General features: G+C 36.9%; 1 protein-coding gene across 1 annotated transcript; it reads left to right on the top strand.

The window, feature by feature from the left end:
* The first annotated feature begins 801 nt into the window (after positions 1-801).
* Positions 802-27,345, top strand: LOC137387637 (thioredoxin-related transmembrane protein 2 homolog). The gene is made up of 8 exons (XM_068074117.1): positions 802-953; positions 7,904-7,967; positions 9,245-9,358; positions 12,390-12,469; positions 17,572-17,678; positions 19,845-19,910; positions 24,812-24,941; positions 26,596-27,345. The coding sequence occupies exons 1-8, from the start codon at positions 810-812 to the stop codon at positions 26,698-26,700; spliced, it is 810 nt and encodes a 269-aa protein (XP_067930218.1). The 5' UTR covers positions 802-809; the 3' UTR covers positions 26,701-27,345.
* The last annotated feature ends 449 nt before the right edge of the window (positions 27,346-27,794 follow it).

The raw sequence follows: 27,794 nt of genomic DNA, 5'->3' as shown, positions 1-27,794 counted from the left end.
ATGTTGTCCAATCTCCCATTCAATGTAAGGTACCTTGTTCCTAAGTGAATGTATATTGGTATATAGTATCGTAGAGCTACCATCTTGCTCATTTAGAAATTGTGGCTGATTAGCCCCATTTGTACACTTGTTTAGTTCCTATTTTTCCTAATGACCACAGCCCCCTTCTTAATAATAACATCTTCCCCAAGTTGCTTTTTTGCTCTTAACTCTTTCCTAAGTTTGTACTGGTGATCCCTTTCTTGTTTAGTGAGGTCTGGGTTCACATAAATTCCTTTAAGCCCTTCATCGGACATACATATGCCTCTTGCCTTAGCCACTAAATGCCATTTATCACTTGTCAATTTGAAAGTAGCAATGTAAATTTTATTTTCTGGCTTGCCAACTTTCACAACTTTTGAGGGTTGCTCAATACCAGCCTTGTCTACTATGATTTTATTTGTGCCTCCGACACGTCTCCTGTGAAAACAGCACTAGCAGCCCTTTTCTCTCTCTCCCTTAACTCATTAGTTACAGCATTTAGTGTCTTTAATGCTTTAATGCTTCTATCTTGTCACCTACTCTTAGTTTCTCTTTTCTCTGTCACTAATCGTTACAACTAGGTGGTTTCAAGTGGAATTATAGTATGCACGTGCAGAAACATAATTCGTAGTTGTGTTCTCCGATACAGTCATACGCGATAGCATTGAACTTAGCAAATAGCAAGTTTTTCAAATTTTGGTACGTACATGCATGTCCTAGACCGTGTTGGGCGAAGCTTTGGTTATAACTTTTTTCAGCTGAAGTTTTAAAATTTATACATTTGCACGATGGATGCAAAAACATTGAAAACTTATCAATTTTTGTTAAAACCGCATTATTTGTGTAATATTCTTCTTGCTAGTTCGTTTTTTATCATCAAAAATGTTTACCTGATATGTGACTATTTATTTGGCTCGTGTGCGTATGAAATGGTAAGTCAGTAAACGTTTAAAGTAGCTAAAACATGTAGCTTCGATATTTACCTTCGAAAGTAGTTTTTGAAAAAGGTGGTATCGAAAGTGAATATTGGTAGCAGTTTTTAAAATGGAGAATGCTAGGGAACTTTTGTTATGACACAAACAATCAGCAATTCGTAGCAATGTAAGCTTTGTTTTTCGTTGGGTCGTTAGACAAAATAAAAGAGAAGCATCAGTGACGTGGTCAGCTGATGATCACGTGTATTCTTACACTGTGGTGTTTTACCATCTTCTGTGTGCGAAACTACGAATAAGCAACTCTTTAATGTTTATTATTTGTCGGTCGAGGCTCATTAAACATAGTGGATGAGTGTCCTTTTAGTAGGCCTAACTCAGAATACAAAAACGTATGTTCAATAGCAAGCACTGATGACCGCATGCTATCTGTGACTCGTTTCTTTTTTATTTAAAATAACAAATTGTTTGACATACATTCTATTTAGGACAAATATCCTTGACTGTATACAATTCAAAAGAGATAAACAGAATAGAGGGGCCTTTATGTGGTTATACAATATGTACTCTTATACTCTGAAGATTGTAGACAATGAAACCCATTGAAAAACTATTGATGCCTTGAAGTTTGCAAAAATATCTTGCTATTATTTCTGCTGTCTAATTACTAGACCGGTAAACCTTGGCCCTTGCTTCTTATCGTTTGCCCTGAATTTTTGCAAAGTTTAGTTAAGCCAAATGTAGAAATGTGGTTTGTAGCGTTTTATCTAGCGGTGAAAGTTTTTTACAGCCCGAGTGTTTCATGCATAACTGTCGGTGTATGTCTTCTGCTATATGTATAGACTAATATCTGAGATGCATAGCCACCTCATTTAATAGTGTGGAAAAGACTTTTTTGATGAGCTTATTTGACCAGGAGCGGAAATAAATAAATTTTTTTTAGTCAACTGTATGTAAGCTCCCATTCTTTCGGTACTATTCAAGATTGAAATCGTGTTGTGTCTGGAGGTGAAGCTTGGCAGAATAGTCACCTGCTGTCAGCATCACATCTTTATTTGTTTCCCATCAATTTTTTTAACTATTCTCAATCAAACTTTATTCTATTTTGTAGATCTTAAATGTATAAAATAATATCACTAACTTGTAGAAGTCAATATTCGCTTATAACTCGATGAGCTCGCTCTGCCAAATCTGCAACGTAGATCTATTTTCTGATCAAATTCAATAGACTTGAATTTGAATTGAATTCGAATTGAATTTAATCAGAACTTTCCAAAATGGCTCAAATGGGACGTAGCTGAATACGACGACTTCTGTTTACACTTTCATGCAACCTCATTCGTTGAAATATTTTCACAAATATACTTCTCGTATTCAATAAAACCATGTCTATTGTCCTTACACGTATGTTTCATCATCATTGTAATGCTGTCACTTTGAGCACTGATATCTCATGACCTACTGTAAAAATTTGTTTGATTTTTCAACTTTAGCTCGAAGGAGTGCATATCATCTTCTGATAAACATGATGAGCCTATTGGTCACCTGTGATAGTCAAAAAATGCTGCAGAAATTGTTTGCGCTATTTGGCAGAAAGTATGGGTCACATGATCAGATTAAGACTAGATGATTAGACCAAACTGAAGCGAAATTGTGAAGTAGTGACCATCTATAATATTTGATAAGTGCTTTCCGGTAAAACCCGGAGTGTTTGTCATAAACTAGTGCTATGACAAGTTTTATATTGAGCCTTTTATTGCCCTTTCTTTTCACGTGATAGCATCGCATGTCAAAAAATAACCAGGCAGAATGTAGTACGTCGTCGAAAAAAAGAGATTCTAAGCTACGACGTTTTCGTGATGGCTGCGATTAACTGTAAATTTTTGAGCTTTTAAGAGCTTGTGATAACATTTCCACATATTTTGGACCTACAACGCAGCAGAGTGAGACAGGGTGAATCTTTTGACACCAAATAACTGTAACGTGAATTTTGTTGCAAATCAACCTTCAAGTATTAATGAACAATTGTGCAGCTAATCTCTTCTCTGTTTTGACCACAAATCTGATGATCTGTTATGATGAAATAGCATGTCACAAAAGCTGTATATATAATAGATATAACGCTATATATGCATGCTTTCTTCCCGCAAGTGCGGCAAGATAGGTTATATTTCAAATCGACTTTGAGAACTCTCCCGACTTGACACTTTACATTATATGGATTTTTTTATGTAGTACGCAGCGAAAAATTGACATACATTTTTTATGTTATTTGGGATTTACGTTATAGGAGTTATATGTTATATGTGTGTCAACTGTAACTTATTACGAACAATGCTGAACTGAGAGAGAATGAGCATCAGTTCAGGCGTTGTAGGATGAATGTCGGCGAATAGCATATCGGCATCTTTATTATTCCAACGTATTCAGCACATGACTGCAAAATATGAATTTTTTGAGACATTTATGTTGATGTTGTTTGATGAAACAAATGTCGTATGGAGAGGGCGAAAAAGCAAAAAAGACCAAAAACCGTAAGACAAAAAACTGTAAAACAACGATGTCGTAACCCGGGGGGCCACTGCACAAGCATATTATTTATTCATCAAAAGTGATTAGTAACAACACAGATACTACCATTGGTCAGGTAAACAGTTGTTTACTGATTGTACTTATCATATAACATAGCTAAATAGTAGTTATATTTCTTGTTTTCAAAGTAATTGTCAAAACAGTTCGGTGTTAAATACTACTTAAGGCAAAAGCACCGGGTAAAATGTGCAAATGACAGGTCTGTGACAGTACTGGTATCACCAGTACTGATAAAACATCAATCATATATTACTTATGTCACAAGCAACTATCTAAAAGTTCTTTTGGGTTCATACCCTCGAGGAGTATGTGTTTTTCTTTCATGCTCTCCCTAAAGATCTATGCATGACAGACAAATTGAATAACTTCTATCGTGATATGTATCATTATGTGATGAGCATTAATTTATTTTTACAAATATTTATAAACTTGGAATTATCCTTTTCATGACACTTTCAACTCTGTTGCCTACATGGTAACAATTACCTTATCAATAAAGATCTTGGGCTATGGACTTGGAAGATTTATTGTTTACCCTTGTGCACCTCAATCAAGGCCAAAGCTACCATAATGTTCATAAAATTGCACATTTGAACTTTGAACATCTCATTTGTACCTCTGTCAGGTACCTGTTAAGCACTGGAAATTCAAAAGCACTTTTTATGTACTCGAAAAATATCTAACTTATGTCATGAGTACTTGTGAAAGCATATCTAACTTATGTCATGATCACCTGTAAAAGCATGTCTAACTTATGTCACAAACACCTGTAAGAGCATATCTAACTTATGTCGCGAGCACATGTGAAAGCATATCTAACTTATGTCATGAGCACCTGTTAGAGCATATCTAACTTATGTCACGAGCACCTGTAAAAACATGTCTAACTTATGTCACGAGCACATGTAAAACCATATCTAACTTATGTCACGAGCACCTGTAAAAAAACTAAAGAGAAGTACTGCTTATGTCACATCAACCTCTTTTGCCAACCAGAAATGTTGGATCAGAGTATATAGAACTCAGCTTGGAAAGAATGAATATTACCATGAACGTGCTGTGGCTGACTCCATTTAGTAAATGAGATATACAGTGGACACCCTTACAACACAAATAATCTATTCCGAGAACGTTTTTATTGAAGGTATTTTATGTCATACGAAACGTAAAATAGATGTAAATAGCCTAATCCGTTCCAGAATCTTCCTGAACTAACCACTTTCGCTGTTCAAAAAGGAAAAACCTGTTTAATCTAACAAAATTTTAATTTAATGACTACAGTAACTGTAATATTATTGGTTTATATCGACAACTTTTTCTATTTTTCTTATTGCTTTCTCCTTGTTTAGGCGACCACAATTATGGTACTTTTTCATTAAGCGTAGCGCACACCTTTAATGTCAATTTAGATCTATTTTTCCTTTTTCCTCTACACAGCAAGGTCTATGCTACAAAGAGGAAGAGCAACAATATTGTATACCAATGTCTAGAAGGAAGTAAAAGAAAAATACATTTTTTCTATAATAATAATGGTGTCTGTCTGTACGTCCGTCTGTACGTCCGTCTGTTTGAAACCAGGGTTAGAATGTAAGAATGCTCTTAACGAGACGCCAACTTGTGACATTCAGCTTGGTAGACCTACACTATAACACCTGCACTAATCGATATCCTTCAAGTATTTCTGGATAATTGTGCACCTACTTATTCTCTGTGCTTTATAGGCACACCTGATTATCTCTCACTGTACACTAGACTATCAGGGTGCTAGTACATATAATAGAAATACTCTATATATCATTTCTCTCCCAAGTGCGGCAAAAAAACGATATTTTCAAGGCTAACTACTTTATTCAAATCTAATTTGAGAACTTGCAATAAATTGACACTTGACTTCATATTTAATTTCCTATGTAGTGGGAAGCAACAGATTACATAAATTTGGTATGTTAAGTGCAATTTACCTGAAAGAATGTTTCAATTATAGGAGTGTGTACTGTATATAGTTTCTGATTTTCTCCTTAAAGATGTGGTTGCGTCAAATTTGAGTTGATTTTAAAAGAAAATTTTTTTTTCTCTATCAGTTGATATGTTGTTTGTTGTGTTAGGCGATCTCATTGTTAAGATATTTGAAGATTAAAATCGAAAAATCTGATCACGGTAAAAACGCTCAGGCCAAAAAAACATGCCCAGACTTTCCCAAAATGATGTCACGCGTGATTTATCTGTCAATATATCTCGTATTCACATCGGCTATTTGCGATAAAAGTCTGGTTCTACGTGGCTCTATTGGCATATATTTTATTTTGTATTTGCTCGTGTTGGTTAGAATAAAATTTAAAACCCTGCTACAGATACATTATTATGAATGTTTCAAAGGCCTCAACCAACGAAAATTGAAAATTGGTCTTACTCACTTTCTCCAAATGCTGTGTAAACATTTTGCGTACCGACTACCAATTCTAACGGTCTACGGTAATTCTGTCAAGCAAACTATGTAGAATAAGGTCTTTGTATCAGCACAGTTCCGCCGCTACCCATACTAACGATATATAGCCTCCCAAAAGCCCCGCCCACATTATGTCCGTCGCCTATCCTTGGGGCGGGGCTGTATATCATTGCCCACACCGAAAACTAGTTTCTTACTACCGTAAGTAAAATAAGCAAGCTGCGTCTTTGAAAAGAATATATATAGGGATAGAGTTTTAAGGATGAGAAGTCTGCTGAAAACTGGATTTGAACTCACATTCTCCAGTTCTGCGGACATCCATATATCGTATCCAATTCACTACAATATTCTGCAAATCGTGTTTTGCATTATCTTCAACAATTTAATTTTATTATATAATTTTTACAAGCAAAAAGATTTTCATCTCGGCATAAAGCTTTTATTAAAAATATTCATCGTCGTGGCCATTCGCATAGTTTTAGCTGATACAATAAGACAAATTCATCTACTGCAACAAACTCAAACAAAACATCATGGTTTATGCAGCACAAATTCAAGTCTCTCTTTCCCCTTTATGGCAGTTTTCACACTGAAAAAGCTGCTTTGGCTGGTGGGACGACATAAACATCCTGTAATCAGTAAAACAAATGCAATAAATATATGTCTTTTCATAGATATGTCATTCTAAAGCGTATTTACTGAAAGCTTTCAAATTGGGGGTTTGATAGATTGCGAGTGTAATTTTAAAAACGAATAAATGTATAACAAAGGCACAAGTACGCCAAGCCAACGATTCGAAGCTTTGGTTCTGGAAATTAAAGATTTGCATTGATCAATCGATTTTCTTCACTTTCTACAAGTGAAAAGTGAACATCTAATGTCAAATCATAAATCTAATTTACTAGATAAAACTGCTACAGAAAATTTGAAGCAAATGTAGCTAGGTGAACCGATAAAAAAATATAAAACGATGATTAGTAATAGCAAAAAGTTATAATTTTATTAATTAGTAAATGTATTAATGAGTACTAAAATATCACCTTTAGTATATTCATCAATCTAAGCCATGGTATAGCTAGATGCTAAAGATTAAAAAGAAGCCGTCAAGAACTCACTGTACATACGTATCTCGCACGCGCAGGAAATTACATTTTAGCCTCAAACAGGGATTTATAATCTGAATGTAAACTCAACAGGAAACTCTATAGGAGACTCAAAGTAAAAGATAAATTTACCTCCATCCTCTGATATTCCTCCGTAGAACTTTAACTACCTGGTGCCAAGAAAACTCGGAATCACCTTCGCAGTAACTTTACAGCAATTTTTTACAATTATGTTCGCCCATAAAACGTGTCGATCGAGTAATTCATTAAAGTAACGATATTGATTAATTTAGTAAATATCGATGTCCATGCGATTTAATAATAGAGTAAAATCCCTAAATTTGAGATCACAGACAACGCGTTTTACGAGTGATAACATTTATTACGGCCTATATAAAAATTTCGCGCTGATGATTGGCTAAGGAAGTGACCTCATATTTATCGCTCGTGGTTTCTTTTCAAATGTATTGCTTCTGACGTCACGAAAGAAGCACCCGCTGGAACGTGAGCTTTTTAAAAGAGGGCCTCATTCAAACGCATATATCTCTGGACAGGGTTGGTCTACAAAAACAAAAATGGCATCAAATTGTAGCTGATGTTTTAGCCTTTTATGGGTCTTAATTTCATTCAATCAAATTTTTTAACGCAACCACATCTTCAAGGCTGGATCAGCTTCACACCTACAGTATGCTCATGGATACCAGTTTCCTACCATCTAACATTGTTGTCCATGGAACAGAGAAGTTATCTTCTGCTGTCACACAATAATCTTTCTCTCTTGCTATAACTATGATTTGATATTTGCACAGAGAGAGCTGGAGCTGATCACGTTTCTTGGTTGCGTTCTGGCCCTCAAGACAAAAAAACAGAGACGTAAGTTTGTCCCTCAAATTTGGTATACACTGTTTTTGTGGTAATAACACTACATAGTCGGTGCGAGCAGTACATAGCTGTAGAAAAACATAACCAGTGAAAGTGGTATATTGTACTAAGACAATGATGGCAGTACATGTAATGTACTTAATTTCCATACAGCTATAGCATAGCGAAACACCCTCAAATGCCATCATGGAAACAGTCCTGTTGCTTTCATTCAATCAAGATTCAGTGTCACTGTTTGTAAGCGAAACAGTTATGTAATGGCCCTCTTTGTGCCATGGAAATGGACTCAGTGACCAATGGTGTCGTAATCGTGTGTGTGCATAGGTCTTGCTTCCTGTTGCTTCATATGCAGACATGTGCCTTGACATAAGGTGTCACACAACCCTCGCTTTACTATCACTATGTTTCCATGATGCGCAGTGCTTCGGAGTTGCGCCTTCTCCGAATCATGGAAACGGCGTCTTCGCACTGAAATCACTGTGCACTGATCAGTGCGAAGCCAGTGCAAATTCGCAGCAAGGATACAGCGACTGCGCAGTGGCTGCGCATAGCTTTCATGCCGTGGAGACGGATTCTTCGAGGGCCATAAACTAGTACAAAGGTTGTCCCGCTAATCTTGTTTTTTTTCTATTCTTCCGATCTTCTTTCACCTAAATTTAATTATGGTCTGCATTCACGAGGATGATGAGGTGATTACTTTCCTGGACTTTGTTATCGATGCCAACACTTTTCGAAAAATAGGTGGCAAGTCCTAAATTAACGTTTAAATAATATATTACTTAAAAATACTTAGTAAAAATATATTACTTTGTAAAAAGTGTGTTAAGGTTTGTAAAACCTTGTGAATGTGTATTGTAAATAAAAGTATAATGACGACAGAATCCTAAAAAAACCGTGTATGATGTTCCGGTATCCGTGATCGATTCTATTTCTCCATCAGGCGATTCGATTTATACAATTTCTCTTCTCTGGCTAATTTGCTGAAAACCACTGCGCAGCATGGAAATGTACAATCCCCTTGACTTCGAAGGGGGCTGCTTCGCAGTACTGCACCCCATGGAAACAGTGAATAAGCGCCCTATGTAAAAATAATCGGCTTGTGAGCCCCGCTTAGCGCTTCCGCACTGGTGTACCCAGGTGTCGCTACACTACAACTGTATGAAAACTTAGAGTTTGTCAGTCATAGCAGTACAAAAACATTGCATAATCCGATCTGGTGCTACTGTGGGTTTAGCGAGCTACCTGTATATGGCTCTGTCTGGTTTTAGACTCCTTTAAAGATTATGTCGCTACTCTATGTACCTTCACTAAGATACTCTCCGTACTACTCTATGGTCGGTACAATGTTCTCTACTCAGCTGTATATGTTATCTTCTGCATTGGTAAGTTTGCATTTCTCTATTTTATGTGTTTCTTCTTATTAGCGTTCTATTAGAGATTAAAGGCTACACTCCATGCTGGGTATTAGGCTGTCAGATTTCGTTATATTATTGTTATTGTGAACCTTCTGCAGAGAGGATATGACAAAATTAATGTAAGAGGCCTACAGCAGCTGCCAGAATTGTTAGTTGTGTTGGGCTGAGGCCAAGGCTGCCAAACATAGCTAACAGTTCATCCATATTAGTAAGCAAGTACATCGGTGTCATCAAATGTACAGGGTCTTAGTAGTTATACTGCTCTCTCAAAACTGCTCATTTGATTGAGAGGGTGTCAGCTGTTGCTAGACCTCTCAATTGACTGTTAGCTGTACATTGCTTTTATTTTGCATTCTATTTTTACATAGCCCAGCTGTGTATCAGTAAGTTTCAAAGTTAAATTTGTGGAGAGGTTAGTTAAATACTTGAATGAAAACTTCGATAAAGATAATAATAGAGCCAATAGTGCCATGCCATTGGGTATAATGCATGCATCATCTGATACGTAACAAATATAGCATGGTACATGGCGTGAGTTTATATATAAATCTCAACGCTTGTCTGTCTGTCGTTCATCCAGTTATAGCGATAAAGTTTTACCAACGATAAATCGTCTATGTAGAGAATTTGAACTCGTGACATTCAAATAGCAAGTCAACTAAAAATCGCTCGTAACCACAAGGCTAAGCCGTTCTTATCATTCCCATTGCTTTTACAATGTACTGCATATCATGTTCGTGATTGCACATACCAAATGTGTACCTTTTATTATTAATTAACTAGAAGAATGCCCTTTGCACAGAAAATTTATTTTTATTTAAAATGTAACAACAGTTACCATCTTAACGTTCAAACTACATATCATGAGAAAAGTGGTTCGTGCAGTTTAAATAAATAGAGAGAAAAAATAAAGCAACTGTAAAGGTTTTTCACCAAGGTTTTCCAAAAACCGGAAAATGGGTGTATACCGTATATAGTAAGGGCTTTGAATCGTAAGAGCCTTTTTGGACTGGTGGTTAGACAATTGGATTGCAAACACGCAGTTGCAATAATCGTGAATTCAAATCCAGCAAAATGCAGGGTTTTGATTTCAAGATTTTAATAACAATTGCCGGACAGACATCCAAACAGACAACGACAGACAGACGACAAACTTTGAGAAATATGTAGATATATATATAGATATTACCTTTCGCGTTTGTTATCTTGTTGAATTTTTTCAAAAGCCAATTTTTTTACCTTTTCCTATTTTTTTAATGTGTAATTTTCAAATGAGCTGTTTCAATTTCAAATATGGCGTTGCACTCATATTTTCCGGTTTGGTAACTCTGTAAAAGCTAAACGCTTTTCTCGGGAACATTTGTATTATCTGGAGTAGGAATTGCCTTCACACTCTCTCTCTGTTCAGTCAGACAAAGTATCAGACAAAAAATTTTCGATATCTCATTTTTACGTTTGTATCGGTATCAAGAAGTACCAGTATCGTCTATTAAAACTTTGAATACAATGAGCTCCTGCTGTAACAGTAACCTTTTTTACACACACTTCCATGTACTCATTGTTAATTTTCTATTTTGATTTATTTGAACTGCCCCATAAAACAAAAACACTTGTCTCAAGATATGAAGTTTAAAAGTTGGAATTGTAAATGCTGTATATATACGTATGTTGAATGAAAAAAGTTTCCTGCCCAAAAACTTTTTTATTGCATGGGCAATGCCTGGCTGGCATTTATTAGTCAGCAAATCTTTAGCATGTCTATTATGGCATGTGTCATCAGGTATGTGGCATTTGGCATGTAGCGTGTGTCATCCGGTATGTTGTAAACTTGTGTCATTTGGCATATTGCATCTCCTATAGGGTATATGTCGTATCTATTTTGGTACGCGACATGTTTGATTGGGTATGTGACATACTGCGATACTGAGATACTGCGATACTGAGATACTGAGATATTCCCATAGCATTCCTTGTTACCGTATTAACATTATAGATGATCAACTAGTCTGAAATTACATCATGTCAGCTAGCAGCAATTGTAGTGATTCAATTTTGCCCTTTGTCCATTTCACGAAGTCGCTTTAAATATTCTAAGTAGAATGTCATGCAGTTTAAAATCTTTAATTAAAATACAGCTCTACAAATAGCCAGTTCATTTCAAAACTGACCTTTGTAAAGTGAAATATGTTTTCACGTTTCAATTACATGAGTAAACGATTCCATAATGAGTGCTGGTTTAACTTTTTGTTGTTTATACATCCAGCTTATGTTTAGCAGAATTGTTGAGTGATATGAAACAATTGCATCAACAATAGCACAAATGTAATGCAGTTGTTGATTAACAGTAATACTAGCTCAACAAAAATAATACTAACTCAAATACCTGTCTATGGTAGTGGTTTTATAGAATGGGGGAGGCAACTTTAAAACTGTTTGTATCTTTAAAGGAAAAGTTCTGTAGCAAGCTAAAAGTGTCTGAAAAGGGGGATTTTTCCAGCTATTCCATTCAAACTATTTACCCTTTTCTTTCATTTTTCATTGAAAACACAGTACTTCTTACATTGTTTATTATTCTACAGCAAAACTGGTTTAGACACTGAACTGAGATTACCAAAACTGACCTTCTTGTCATGTAAATGTGAAGATAAAAATCACATGTCTTCACATTTTCTTTGTACATGCGTATTTTTTTATATTAGTCCGAATACAGCAACCTTTCACTGCTCCATCTCTATTTTTATAATTCTGAATGCTTGTTTTCTAATTTGAGACATACCCAACCGCATCCACAGTATAAATATAATTTGTAATTAGAGCTTATGACCGCAACAACCCTGAGAACACTTGCTGGGTACTAGAAATGATGCTGCTCTGACTAGCAGTATGAACAACAGTGTGGTAAACCTGTGGCTGGCAGCATTGGGCTACCTATAATAAATATTTGAGTTTTGTAATGTTGTGGGTGTGTGATAGCTCATCTGTGTTTACCCTATTGCAGTACATATGATTTTCCTGCCAGCCCCAGCCGATTACTTGGGACCTGACTCCTTGACCTACTTCAGAGGACCAAATCTAGAGGTATGGCTAGCTATTGTTTTATTGCTTAGTAAGCTTTGTTGTATGACCTTACGTGACCTTACCTTACGTGCTTACCTTAAGTGACAGTTTTATAGCTGCCTAAAAGTTGTGGCAGCCTCAAATGGAAAGGTAGGACTAGCGGTCATTTTAATTTTAGGTTGTTTTTCGTTAAAATGCGGAATTATGCAGTCGCTTTGTTTTATTGTGGACTATTATTAGCTGCTACTTCATATTTTGGAATTGATCAACCAACTTATAAAATGCATCCGTAGTTGTGTTTTTAAACTTTATATGTGGGGACAAGCAATTGGCTGCCGTCTGATAAACCCTGAGTCAATTTCTTAGTGTCTCCTGTATCTTGGCTGTGCCTGAAAGCAAATAATATTATTTTGAAAAGAGTTGTTACTGTTACTAATCAGCTTGTGTTCTTAAGAACAGACAACCCAACCATAGTAAATTTAGCTTCCTCCTAGTTGTGAATATAGCTCAGTGGTAGAGCAATCGGTTACAGTCTGATAAGTTCTGGGCTCAACTCCCGGTGCCACTCGTTTCATCTATGTGTAAAGGCCTGGCCCCCGGTAGCTGAGCCAGCTTTACCACACTAAAGCCTGGTTTCCATATGACAGTGCAAGGCGCGCAACAAGTCACACGACGTCGTGCGTAGGCCGGCTGTGATATAGAAATGTCAACGCACGACGAATGCGCGACGTGTGTAAGCTGATCGCAAGGATTCAACAGAATGGATCCTTGCGACGGGTGCACACGATGATGTATCCCTCAATGCACCGCTCAACCTTTTCAACCTATCCCAGAATTCAAACGGAGGGCTTTTTTCCGAAGAAATCGGTCTCTCGTACGAAAGAGTAAGTCTGGTTTTTATATGACAGCGCAATGTTGCAACAGAGGGCTGTTTTTCTGAAGAAATCGGTCTCTCCTACGAAAAAGTAAGAAAATTACCCACCCTGTCCAATGCAAGCATGGCGCCTACGCGCGATGTGGAAACACTGCATCGCAGCCCAAGAAATGCATTGCGCACGATCACTGGTTCCCGCACGATCATTGCGCTGTCATATGGAAACCAGGCTTAACAGGTGGACATAGCCTGAACTCTGGGTGCCCCCTTATCTGGGCCTGCCTGACACACCCGACGGTCAGGCCAGTCCACGACAAGTACCCAGTAGTCAGGCCTACTCCGAAACCAACGTAGCCTGCCCTCTGTGTCTCTATAGTTGACTAGTCTAGGTCCACTAGCAGCTCGCTCTAGGGCCTGATCTCTTATGACATCGCATACCCGATCAGGTCTAGTTAAAGCGTATTGTCGTAGACTAATCCCTAGCCCCCTAGATCCACCCTGGCAGTTCTATCTGATGTTAGATCGAAGCCTGCTTTCTGCAACTTTTAAGCCACCAAGGCAGGCATCAACACAATCAGTCCTTGTGAGTAGAGTTTATTCTGTTTATTACTTATAATCTTGGATATATGCATACAACAACATGAAATAACATCAAGCCGCCAGTGCAACTCGTGCACTGGCTTATATAGCGGTATTGCTCCGCCCACTATTCTACTTATGCCCATAAAAGGAATGTATAAGGGTGTTACATAAGGGTACACAGATTACATAAGCGTATGCACGCATATTTAATAAAAGGATATATAAAGATTACATAATGCAGGCAAGTTTGGGCAGGCTATCCTGCTATTCTATGTGAGTCTATAATCGATACATATATATGCGGTAAATAATGAGTGTACAATCTCAGTCCTCCACATATGTACATTGTATATAAATCTCAGTTTGTCGTCTGTCATTGTTCAGTGTCTGTTCAGTTATAGTGGTTGAAATTTAGGAAGGAAAGTTACTGGTTTTGAACTCATGTATCTGCAAGTTTGTAAACAAGCGCCACAAAGCACAAGGCTTCACCGCTCTTACCATTTCTATCGCTCTTGTCATATACAGTGCCCCCTCAGATTACGACTACCCTGATATACAATTTTTTCACGTTATGAAGTGGAACATGACAATTCTTTCACCCCACCAATTTTCACCATACGAATTCAACAGAACTTTCGCCCGAGTTCAAATTTGGAAGTCAGTGTGCTTATTACGTACCTCAAATAACAAAGACACTGAAATGCTGTTCGCCAAAAATATTTTCACAACACCTGAAAAAGGCATGATGACCGATTTCTCTCAATCCAATAATTTTAGTGTGTAAAACAGTAATATTTTCCCTTTAAAACCAGTAGCAAAGAAAACAGCATCGTTCAGGCTTTTTGCCGAATTAGGTTGAGAAAGTTTTTAAACAGGTTCGCTAAAGGTTATATTGAAAATGAAGACAGAAACTGATAAGCGATAAAATTTTAGTAATAAAAAGTTGAAATTCAGTAAAATAGTTAAAAATACATACTGAAGCTTAGCTTTAAGTGAGCGTGTTTAGTAAGCTAAACTTATTTGAGGTGAATTCAAAGTTTATGTTGTACAAACGTCTGTCTTGAAGGTAAGAATTCCCTATAGTGCATTATAATGATACATTTTATTGCAGATCATAACCACTAAATGTAATAAAGTTACTGCAGGTAATAATAGTTACTAAGGCCAACATACTACGTATATATGTACAGCACTTATGAAATTTTGATGATTTTCACCAGGGTATGTTTGCATTATATAATTACTATAGTTTCTATACCCGTACATACGATTATTTTCACCATAAGATGCCAACCCTGGAAAGCATCCAAATCGTATCCTGAAGGTGCATTGTACTCTTTTTTCTCAGGATTTCAAGATCCAAAGATCATGTTTGAGAGTCGACTCTAGTTGCTCCTATAATTTTTTTGACATCAATATTTTTTCCATCATCCTGTATCTTTATGCTGACCGGGTCATCAGTAGTGGAGATAGAGTCTAATTGCATCTAGACATTTCGAATTTACCATAAAACCTCTAATTGAATGCCATGGCGCTCTATTCATCAACCCTTCTACTATAATAGTGGCGGTCAATTGGAGGCGGCGTTCAAATAGAGGCTGGCGGTGTATTTTTCAAATGGCTCGTCAGAATTTTTGAAATATAAATTCAGCCCTTTTTCAGGCGAACCAAATGTTGCCTATATTTTGCCCTCTTTTTTCAGTCAACCGGCGATGTTAAACCTTTTTGGACGCAATAAATCTGCTAACTTACCTCTAACTTGTCAAAAATCTCTAAATATGCAATAATTTGCACCATCAAGCCGAGAGAGATCTCTACCAGTTGTCTATTGTTTGCATTTGCAATTAATCTGCGATGATATTATAGCCTTTTCCTTGCTTTGCAATTTGTCAGAGCTTTCAATTTCTTATTTCATTATAAACTTGAAGACATAGTTTTATTTTATATTTAATATTTATTATCATTTATTTATTTAATTTATATTTAACATTGTTGAATGAAAGCTCATTGCACTCACTGATATGTTTGCTACAGTTTGCACCTAAAACTATCATTTTATGTGCATTAGAAGAGGAATCGAGATCCTTTGTAGAGGGTCGATCATTTGTAAGTCGAGTAAAGATAACCGCAAGGATGCTATTAAATAATATGCTATAAATCTGCAAATCTATTAATTATATATAATGATAATCGATCAAACGCTACACATATATGTAGCGCTTGGTCGATTATCATTATGATTCATGAACAAGGAACGTAAACGAATCATACTTATATTACATGCAGAAACAAAAAATAACGTTTTTAAAACAAAAATATTTGCATCGTTTGCTCGGATAACTACGTTCTGATTGTTGCTTTCGATGGAACCAACACCTTCTGGTTGTTCGATACCTTCCATAATGTCTTCTGACCTCAACTCTTCTTTCGCACTGCTGAGCTAGTCGATATTAGCGGTCAAACAATTTTTGGCAGAGCGAAACATTTACATGTTGTCTTTCGCCCAAATGCAACGCATAAAACTTTTGCTCCCTAAACCGTTACCTTTGTACCATTGTAAATCGGTTTTTATATTAATGTACTTCGAATTATCATGACCGCGTTAAACAAGGAACTATTATAAGCCTGAGGCAGTTATTAATTATTTCTATGGGGTTGCTTTCAAAGTTTTAACAAAAATAAAAAGAGAAACTTTAGAATTGGACATCAAAAGAATTAATTGCTATTGATGTAATCGATTCATTATTAATACAATTTTGAGGAAGCTTTTCTACTGATCAATTGATATTATTGGCTCGTAATAATAAAATAATGTCAACGTGGTGGTCAAATGGAGGTGGCGTTCAATTGGAGAGTGGCACTATATTTTTCAACCCTTGTTTTAGAGTGGCGGTCAAATAGAGGTGGCATTCAAATAGAGGTGGCGTTCAATTAGAGGTTTTACAGTATTCTATATAATATATTTATATAACATTTGTTTTTGAAACCTGTCAGTAGTTGCATTTTGTAACACTAGTAAGCTTGCATCTGAGGGAGTATAGCTCAGTGGTATAGCTCAGTATAGCTGCAGTCCGATAGGCCCTGGGTTCAACTCCCAGTGCTCCGTTTTATTGCAGCGCGAAGATACAAAGACTATTCATGAGATTAATTTTGCGCTGTTAGATTTAAAAAATCTTACTATTGGAGTGCTTTTCAAAGGTCTCACTGTTGCTTTCGCAGTGGAGCAGGTGCCTGCAAGTTGGGAAGCTTGCGTCTCTACGTCATCTGAGTTTTAGCTGAGGAGCCAATTAGAGTGGACTGACTATCACTGCTACTGAGCTTTTACGATTTCTATTGTCAGCACACTTCCGAAGCTTTTCCATCATTGTAGTTTTCGACTTTTCACATGCCAGCAGTTGTGTGGGCAAGTGTCTGCTATTCGGTAGGCATTGGGTTGATCTTGCCGATTCATTTTTTTCAGTGATAATAAAGATTAGTTGTTCATTTGATCAAGTATGGCTCAAAGATTTCTGTCCGTGTTTGTGTAAGTCAACAGTAGAGTACCTGTTACTCATGTCAGCTGCCAGAAGCTCTTATGCAGGAAACTTTCAACTAACCTAAAACATCCGCTGTAAACATACTTCCTGGCGGTGTCAGCAGGTATGCATAATAGAGCTTGTGATTGCAGCAAGAGCTGGAGAGGGACAAGAGAATTACGTGGCTCATAGCATTCTACGCCTCCTGGTCTCCAGATTGTGTCAAACTTGCCGAGGAGTTTGCCAAAATCTCCTATGAGTAAGTTGTTATTTCACATCTCCTTTGAACATGGTTTAAATGAGTAAGTTGTTATCTCCCCTCACCATTAGGCATAGTTTAAATAAGTAGTTATCTCCCCTCACTCTTAAACATGATTTAAATGAGTAATTAGCTATCTACTCTTACCTCTGAACATGGTTTAAACAAGTGAGTAGTTATTTTTCCTTACCCTTGAACATGGCATGAACGAGTAAATTGTTATCTCCCCTCACCTCTGAACATGGCTTAAACGAGTAAGTAGTTATCTCCCCTCACCTCTGAACATGGCTTAAACAAGTAAGTTGTTATCTCCCCTCACCTCTGAACATGGCTTAAACGATTAAGTAGTTATCTCCCCTTAACATTGAACATAGCTTAAACGAGTAAGTTCTTACCTCCCCTCACCCTTGGCCATGATTTAAATTTTCATTATCATCAGCCAGTCAGCCTACCCAGACAAATAGAGGTGGAATTATATTGTGGAAGCGAACACTAAATGAAAATTCTGAATACAAAAATCCATTCACTTTCAATGCAAATGCTAATGATTTGCCTTCAATTGTAGCTTTATCTAAACCTAAGAGATTGCAATGAGATACAGTCAAACCTTCTCTTTCAATTTTTTTACATACAGATTTTTTGACATATAACACAAGTTTTGAGCAAATATTTATCTTGGCTTATGAAGTTTTTACATACATAATAATAATAGTACCTGTAATTTCCGTCATGTTATATCTAACTTTTCTTAAAGGTTGACTTGCAACAAAACTTACATTACAATAATTTGGTATCAAAAGATTCACCATGTCTTACTCTGCTGTGTTGTAGGTGCAAAATATGTGGAATTGTGATTACAAGCTCTTAAAAGCTCAAAATGAACAATTATGAAAAATGCCCGTAGGTTGGAATCCCTTATTTTGATGACATGTATATTGTTTTTTACGTGATGATATCACATAAAACGAAAGGCCAATAGATGGCTCAATAAAAAATGTCTCGTAGCACTAGTTTATAATAAACACTTCAAGTTCTACCGGAAAGCCCTTATCAAGTATAAATGCTCGCTACTTTACAGTTTCGTTTCAGCTTGGTCTGATCATCTAGTCGTAATCTGATCATGTAACCCATACTTCCTGCCAAATAGCGTGAACAATTTCTGCAGCATTTTTGACCATCACAGGTGACCAACAGGCTCCTTATGTTTATCAGAGGATGATATGCACCCCCTCGAGTTAAGGTTACAAAATTCAACTAATTTTTAGGTTAGGTTTTGAGATATCAGTGCTCAAAGTGACAAAATTACGATAGTAATGAAACAAATGCGTAAGGACAATAGACAATGGTTTTATTGAATGCGTGAAGTATATTTGTGAAAGTATTTTGATGGATGAGGTTGCATGAAAGTGTAAACAGAAGCCCATCGTGTTCAACTACGTCACATCTGAGCCATTTTGAGAGGGGTTCCACCCTATGACGTTTTTATGATGGCTGCAATTAACTATTCGTTTTTGAGTTTTTACGAGTTTGTAATCACATTTCCACATATTTTGCACCTACAACACAGCAGAGTAGGACATGGTGAACCTTTTGATACCAAATTGTTGTAATGTAAGTTTTCTTGCAAGTCAACCTTTAAAGTTATTTGTTCACTTTCAAGGCTAGTTAAGTTATGTGGAGTTGTTCTATTAATTTTATGGTTATCAAGTAGCAAGGGTTGCTATAGTTATTAAGTAGCAAGGGTTGCTATAGTTTTCAAGTAGCAAGGGTTGCTACAGTTGTCAAGTAGCAAGGGTTGCTACAATTATGAAGTAGCAAGGGTTGCTATAGTCATGAAGTAGCAAAGATTACTATAGTTTTTAAGTAACAATGGTTGCTATAGTTATCAAGTAGCAAATATTGCTATTCAATAGTTAGTAAGGAAGCAAAGCAAAAGTCACTTGCATAAATTTTATAGCTACAGCAAAGGTGGAAGGGAATTTTCTGATATGGAGTTGTCTCCTCAAATGTGCTTAATAGTGCACAACTCTTGCTACTAAAGCTTGATTGTATAATCCAATAGGATGTAAGTCAGTATGGAGTCTCAGTTTAGATTCAGCTACAGCTGTCATCCTGGAGATTGTCGGAAGTCATGTTTGCTTTGTTTATACTGATGTTTTTTTCTAGTTATAACTTACCCAACCTCAAGTTTGGAAAGATAGATGCTAGCAAATACCAGGATGTAGCTCGGCAGTAAGTATATGTTTTACATATTTATCATACACCCAGTAGTCACTGCTTTCTGTTACATGCAGACACAGTTGCCATTTCTTTTATAACTGCATCACACATATTGGATTAAGTAATCTGGTTTTTCAAAAACATTCATCAATGGTTACATTTTGTAATACTAAGTGGACAAGCAGCTGTGGGGGTGTAGCTCAGTGGGAGAGCAACCGGCTGCAGTCCGATAGGCCCTAAGTTCAGCGCCCAGTGCCCCCTGTTTTATTGCAACAAAGATGCAAAGACTATTCATGAGATTTATGTTACTCTAGTAAATTTCACAAGTTCTGCAGTTTTGCCTATCCCCCGCTGATACGCATCGAGATCTCTGGCTATCTGCTTAGGACTCACACGCTATAGCTACAAGATCGACATATTTGGATATTTCAGGCTGTTTGGATAAAATCTTTATTTTAAATGTTGTTTTCAAGAACTATCAACAATTTAACAGTTTTATTATACATACTAATACTCTGCTGAGTGCAGGTAACATCCTGTTTGTCTGCTGGAATTTTTATCCTTTTCTACCATATTCTATTACTGGGCTACTCATCATTTTTTGTGTGAAGTTCCTTGGTATAAAATATCATGCACTGTAATTGGTTTTGTATGGAACTTGATACAAGAATTCTACAACTAAACGTAGATTTTTGTCGTAGTATTCCTTAAAATTACTAGGGCAGTAGCGGCTAGAGGTGCTGCCGATATAACTTATTCTCAAATGCTTGGAATATTTTAATTTAAGAATGATCGTTGAGCATACCGTACCTTCAACCAAAATATGTCTTTCAATTTAGTTCGTACTGAAATTGTGAGAATTTGATGGAATTAAAATTTAGTCTAGCAGGTTGTGACATGCTAAGCTCCAGGTTTAGTTAGCAACTTTGGTGCAGTGTTTCCTGTTTGTGTGTTTCCTGTGGTAGATCTTCTGTTGTATGTCTGCAATTCTTAAATATCTGTATGTTTTACACATACCCTAGGACACTTATATTTCGCTAGTATTTAGTTTCGTGAGTAGCACACAGAGTAAAATTTCGCTGCAACTTAATTTCGCGGCTCTGATGAGTGCGAAAATATAGTGGTGTGAAAATAAATGCAGTGGAAAAAACATTACATTCCTCAGGTCTAGTTCACTAATAAGAAAAAAATTCAATTTGGGAATAGTTCGTATTTGTAAACCACAGGTTGAAATGTGTGGGTGAGATCGACAATTCAATTTGATCGCTTGCTGCCATTTGTTTCTTAGACTATCAATGACGTCTAGGTCCCTCCCGCCGTGACTTTCACACTCGAATCCCAAGAAGAAGAAAATAGATAGGTAACAACCAACTTCACAACCAAAACTGTATAACCCTTACGCCGTCATAAACGTATTTATGCGTTTTCTAGGGGCCACTGACATAAACGCAGTTTCTGACTTTCTCAGCAATTGTCTGGTAACCTGATTTTATTATTGGTTGACCACATAACCCACGGTCTTTAAGTGTTTTATGAAATTGACTGTGTTGTCCGAAGACTTCTCTATAAAATCAGCCTAAAACAACGAAGCAGTTTTAAACTTTTGTTTGAGAATTTCTAATCTAAAAACGAACATTTTTCTGTGAGTTCATTAACTACTCCGCGCAAGTCATAAAACAGGTAATTAGTTGTTGATGACATAACAGACAATTTAGATTTTCGTGATTATACAGATAATTAAAGTAGAACTTGAAAAATACTGTATACATATCATGAAGCAATATCGGCAATTTCGGTAAAATGGCTGGCACTAGGCCGGTAACGAATTTGTACATGATTGGCAGTGAAAGAGATAATGTGGTTGGACCTGATGAGGGTTGATATTGTTTTTGGATAGTAAGAAAATTCATCACTGCAATAATTATTCTTCAATTTTACGACTTCACCTACCAGACTTTCATCCTCATCAGTTACAAATTCGGTGACTAAACGGATATTGCTTTGCCATGCTGCTCAGTCGGTGTATTAGCTATAATGAGTTTACCAGAAATTTCCCATTTATCCTAACCACAGACGAAAGTTGCCTGCATTTCTAATATTACGATTTTATTGTGGATATCAATGAACAAAGCTATTTAACTTCGCGTTTTCGCTCGTTCGTTATGATAGTTTAGTTTCGCTCATTAAATTTTCGCGAGAGGATTACACCGTGAAAACGCAAAAGTTAGATGCTGCGAATACATAAGTTTCCTAGGGTAAGGCTTCAACATTGCGCTTTTTGTGCGCATATGGGCTGCATCTACCATATATATCTTCTTACAGGTACAAGGTGTATCTAGTGAATTTATCTTCTTACACAGTGGTTCTTAACCTTTTTTGCCCCATTCCCCCTTTTCCAAACCTAAAGACAGAAATTCCCCCATCCCAACACCTTCAAATAATGCACTGCACTTATATATATATATATATATATATATATATATATATATATATATGTATATATATATATATATATATATATATATATATATATATATACATGTATATATACATGTATATATACATGTATATATACATGTATATATGCATGTATATATAATTATTACAGTCATATTTACATAAAATATTAAAAATGAATGTATATTGAAACTCAATATATCTATCATTGTAAGACAGTCAGCAGACTAGTGTGATTTCTGTGTTTGTTTGGAGCTGACCATAATTTTGATGTTAGGAGTTGTTGTAGATAGGGCACACCGTAGGTCAGCTTCTACTCCCAGATGGTTTCTAGATTTGCTATTTATGGTTAGCATTGCTGAAGATGCTGACTCGCAAAGATATGTGGAAGCAAATGGTATGAGCATCTTGAAAGCGGCCAGGCTTATGTTGGGATACAATCTTTGGGTCTGAACCCAAAAGTGCTCTATTGATAGCTCCTTGAAGTCATCTTTTAATGCAGAGTTGTTTGTCAGCTCCAAAAACTCCTGAAGCTGTTCCGAAATCTTGTGGACATTGCGCCTGAAAGGGTCTCAGGTCAGGCTCATCAATTGCTCAGTCCTAGGATCTAACTATGGAAAATATCTCTCAAACTGCTATCAAGCTGTTCAAGTGATGCTTTATGTCGGTTAGCAAAGAAGTGGAAAGAGCTTTCTTGTCAACTAATGAATGCAGAACTGGAAATTAAACTCTTACATTCCCAGTAGCCAGGTTTTCCACCCAGAGTTTGAGCTTGTCCTTGAATGCATTGATACTATCAGTTACATTCAACACATTTCTGTCTCTACCTTGCATCTTTGTGTTCACTTCTTTGATTGAACCAAATATGTCAACCAGGTAAGCAAGACACTGATGGAAGCCTTCCACCTGCATTGGAGCCAGTACTTTGGGTTTGTTATGAGTTATCAAGAACTCATTGACCTCTGCTCATAGATTGAAGAGGCGCAGATGCATGTTACCCTTTGATAACCATCGAACTTCGGTGTAGAACAATAGTGATGAGTGCACAGCATCCATATCTTTGCATAACTTGTGGAAAAGACGTGTTTGCAAGACAGAGCCTTTGATAAAGTTTGCTACTTTATTCACAGAAGAAAGGTGTTCCTGCAATCCTTTGGGAAGATTTTTTGCTGCTAGCGCTTGTCTGTGAATGAAGCAATAGCACCACTAAAGGATTCTTTTCTTTTACCAATTGTGCAAATCCAGCACGACAGTCAAGCATGGCTGGAGCATCATCAGTGCAAACTTCAATTAGTTTGCCCCGGTCCAGATGTTTTTTGCTGAAGAAGTCGGAAACCAGGTTCATAACATCAGCAGCTGTGGTGGTCTCTGTTAGAGGACTGCAGAACAGAAATTCTTCCTCAATTGTTTCTCTGTGTACATAGCGTGCAAACACCATCAGCTGTGAAATGCTAGCAACATCAGTGGACTCATCAAATTGAATGGCAAACATGAGAGGTGACTTGATCTTTTCAATTACTTGCCTCTTTATGTCCGCTGACATATCATTGTTCTTCGATTTCTCTGTGCTGTCTGAGAGGGATAAATCAGCTATCTTTTGAGCGGCTGTCTCCGAGAATATTCTTAGTACACTCCAGCAGACAAGGTTTAACTAATGTTTCACCAATGGGTTGTGGCTTCTTATCTCTGGCGATACGGTAAGACAGAGCATAGGATGCCTCGGTAATGGCCTGTGCCTGAATATGAAAGTTGCCAGTGGAATCCAGTTTTCTCTGTTTTTTCAGTTCTCTCTCTTTAGCTTCAAAAAACGGCTTTGATTTATCCATGTGTTTTGCATGTTTATTTCTTAAGTGTTGCTTAAGTTGATGTGGTTTCATGGAGTCGTTAGCGAGCACATTCATGCACAAAATACATTGAGGTACTTCGATGCCGCTTTTAATCATACAAGTAAATCCATAGTTAAGGTAATAATCATCATGTTCGTCTTTTTGTCTTTGACATTTCTAACACCTACAATATGGGACATGCAATCAAAATATTTGAATACATTCAATACCTACATGAGCAAAACATCATACATAATTATGTTAGGCTACAGAGCAAATTGTCAACATGTTATACATTTATGCAAACCAAATCGGTAACTGAACAATTAATATTGCAGGTATGTATATGCATGTAGTGTAGCAATCCTTACCTTTTCCACAGTTTTAGATCTTAGCTTTGTTGAAACTTCTGAAGTTCATTTACTCCTCGCTGCCCTTTATATAAGAAAAATTGGTGCCACAAAAATCCTCTTTAGCAAACATCCAAATTCCCCCCCTAAAATCCCCAAATTCCCCCCTGGGGGAATTCCCCCTGGTTAAGAACCACTGTTCTTACTGGTGCAAGGTTTATCTAGTGAATATGTCTTCTTACAGATCAATGATGTATTTAGTAATTGTCTTCTCTTGCAGATACAAGGTCGATCCTAGCTCGTGGTCCAAACAGCTGCCGACTGTCATACTGTTTGAGAATGGCAAAGAGAAGATGCGGCGGCCGTATGTCGACTACAAAGGCACTGTGCAAAAGTTCTTTTTCTCTGGGGTAATTGACTACATTATAGCATTCTTTATTTAACCTGGACTTCATGTTTCTGAAGATTATAGCTACCATTCGTTAACCACGAACTACTGCCATTTAAGTTCACGTTAGTTCAGCGCTGCCGAGCTTCAGAAGGGAATCTGTTGGCGCTAAAGACAAACCTCTCGGGTTCTACTTCTGTTGTTAACATCAAGAGGCTAGTGTTCTTTTTTGGTACAGATTGGTTGCCAGGCACCTAAATGCTCCGTTGATCAAGAAATCTTGCCGTCCTTGTCTTGGTAAAGTGTTCCGCAGCCTTCACCATTTCAGGCATTTCTGTACCTATAGGTAGACTGAGATTAGTGTTGATGGTTTATTGCGGTCTACATGGGTCCATAATGCTTCCTTCACTCCTTTCTTCCCAATTAAATTAATAGCTGTTACATAATCACGATGATTGAAGTTCAACGATTTAATTTTGGGTTTTACCCAATGAATACTGATAGAAAGTATAGCTGTCAATGTTTTCATTAAATCTATTCCTATGAAGTTGCGCTGTGTGCTTCTGTGTGCTTGTTTAAGCGTCTTTCCTGTATAGCAAACATCCTAGCATCTAACATCTATAGCAAACACCTCACAATATTCGTTTTGATCACATTAGACCTATTCGGAGTTATGTTTATCTGGTGATACATGCGTTTATATTGCTATATAAAATTCTATCAGAATTCTTATAAAAACAATTGGCTGTAGTAACTTTTAGCAAAACACAAAAAATCTACAGGAACAATCTTCGTGGCATCATGGTCAAGCACATCCTTGGAACCTATTCAACATTTTCATGCAAAGAAAATTGTTGGTTTGCTTTTTAGATGTTTTTTACAACGATGAAACCGGTGGGAAAACTAAATTCACAGAGAAAAATTCTATCATTAGAGTCATTGCAACTCAGATTTATGGCCTCGCGATCAGCCTGTCTCCACAACATGTCAAATATTTGTTCTTGTGTTTTGGCAACACTACTTACTACTGCATACCTACTACCTATATACTTACATACCTACTACTTACATACCTACCTACTACCTACTTACATACCTACTACTTACATCCCTACCTACTACCTATATACTTACTACCTACCTACTTACCTACCTACTTACCACCTATATACCTACATACCTACTACTTACATACCTATCTACTACCTATGTACATACCTACTACTTACATCCCTACCTACTACCTATATACTTACTACCTACCTACTACCTACATACCTACCTACTTACCACCTATATACCTGCATAACTACTACTTACATACCTACCTACTTACATACCTACCACTTACACCCCTACCTACTACCTATATACTTACTACCTACCTACTTACATACCCACCTACTTACATACCCACCTTCTTACATACCTACTACTTACATCCCTACCTACTACCTATATACTTACTACCTACCTACTTACCACCTACATACTTACTACCTACATACCTACTAACATACATACTTACATACCTACTACTTACATACCTACCTACTACTTACCTACTACTTACCTACATACTTACCTACTACCTACATACCTACCTACTTGCCACCTACATACCTACTACCTACATATCACTGAAGATTAACCCTTCTTAGTATTGCTGCTTACAGAAGAACCTGAAAGAGCATTTTGATCTGAATGAGCTATACAGGAAGTGCAAGGCTCATCCCATCAAGAAAGTTGTCATCTCTGATGGGGACAAAAAAGAGAATTAAAATCAGTTCATGGTTCTCATTAAGGCATATCTCACCATCTGCTGACTATGCTTGACACTAGCTTGTTCTCCCTTGCTTTGGCCTTTTCCAATTTTGTGCTTTGTTTAATTCCTGCTGGTAGTCAGGACAAGTAGCATTACTTTAAAGGGTACTGCATATTGCTGTTAGACATTTATTAGTGTGTTGTGATACATATGGCACTATATAACCGCACAGAGTAATTCACGCATAGAGTAATTCACGGAGTACTGTATTACGCAACATTACATCGTAGGTTAGAAAATGTTGTTTTTGTCTATTTAGTGCATGTTGTTTATTGTATTGCTTAGTGCGCTGTCTATTGTATGGCGTCACTGCTTAATTTATTTGCTCACTAGGTTTTCACTCAGTAGAATTTATTGGAAGTGTGTAATATGTTTGCCAATATCATGTCATTTATTGTGGTGGAATGGAATGGTAAATATACATTAATCGCTTGCATGTACACCAGGTTTATCAGTGTTTATCAAAATACATGTCATCACTAAGCCTCTCACTAGCGGTAAAGTACTCAGGGCATCCTGTCTATTGTTCAGTGCATCTCTTCCAGATGTCAGCCAGGCGAAGCAAGCCAAGAAAAGGCTCATGTTAGTTTTGCATCTGATATTGTTATTTTTAAGGTGGCAGGAGAGGTGAAGGCTACGCATGTCTTGAGAATAAACAGCAGTCAGATGCTATATCTGATGTTAAAATACAACTCTTTCAATGATCTGTGATATGTAAATTATATGAAAACATTCACAAAATATTTTGTCCTTTTGCAGCTGAAGGTGAAAAATGGTGTGCAAAAAACCATATGCTGTCCAAATTAGGCTTCCAGGCTTTTCTTTAACGGTTTCGTAATGGCGGACTGCTGTGTGATATTCCTATGTTATTTCTTCAAAATGGCTTGTACCAAAATGGCTTGTACCAAAATGGCTTGTACCAAAATTACTTCTATAATGCTTTTATAATTCGGAAATGCTAGGATAGCTGCTGGATGTTACATGGTCTGCCAAAGAAGGATAATCCCACACTGTTATTACCTTGGTAACACAGACACAGAAAGATGCATG

The sequence above is a fragment of the Watersipora subatra genome, chromosome 2 (assembly GCF_963576615.1).
Source record: "Watersipora subatra chromosome 2, tzWatSuba1.1, whole genome shotgun sequence".
NCBI classification, from domain to species: Eukaryota; Metazoa; Bryozoa; class Gymnolaemata; order Cheilostomatida; family Watersiporidae; genus Watersipora; species Watersipora subatra.
Note: the sequence above shows the minus strand (reverse complement) of the source record. Positions and strands in the feature narration are given on the sequence as shown.

Excerpts from the sequence above, each read along its gene's own strand:
- LOC137387637 (XM_068074117.1), top strand. The coding sequence starts at position 810 with ATGGATGCAAAAACATTGAAAACTTATCAATTTTTGTTAAAACCGCAT. Across the intron at positions 12,470-17,571 it reads TCAGAGGACCAAATCTAGAG|CAAGAGCTGGAGAGGGACAA; the intron begins GTATGGCTAGCT and ends TTGTGATTGCAG. Across the intron at positions 17,679-19,844 it reads TTTGCCAAAATCTCCTATGA|TTATAACTTACCCAACCTCA; the intron begins GTAAGTTGTTAT and ends GTTTTTTTCTAG.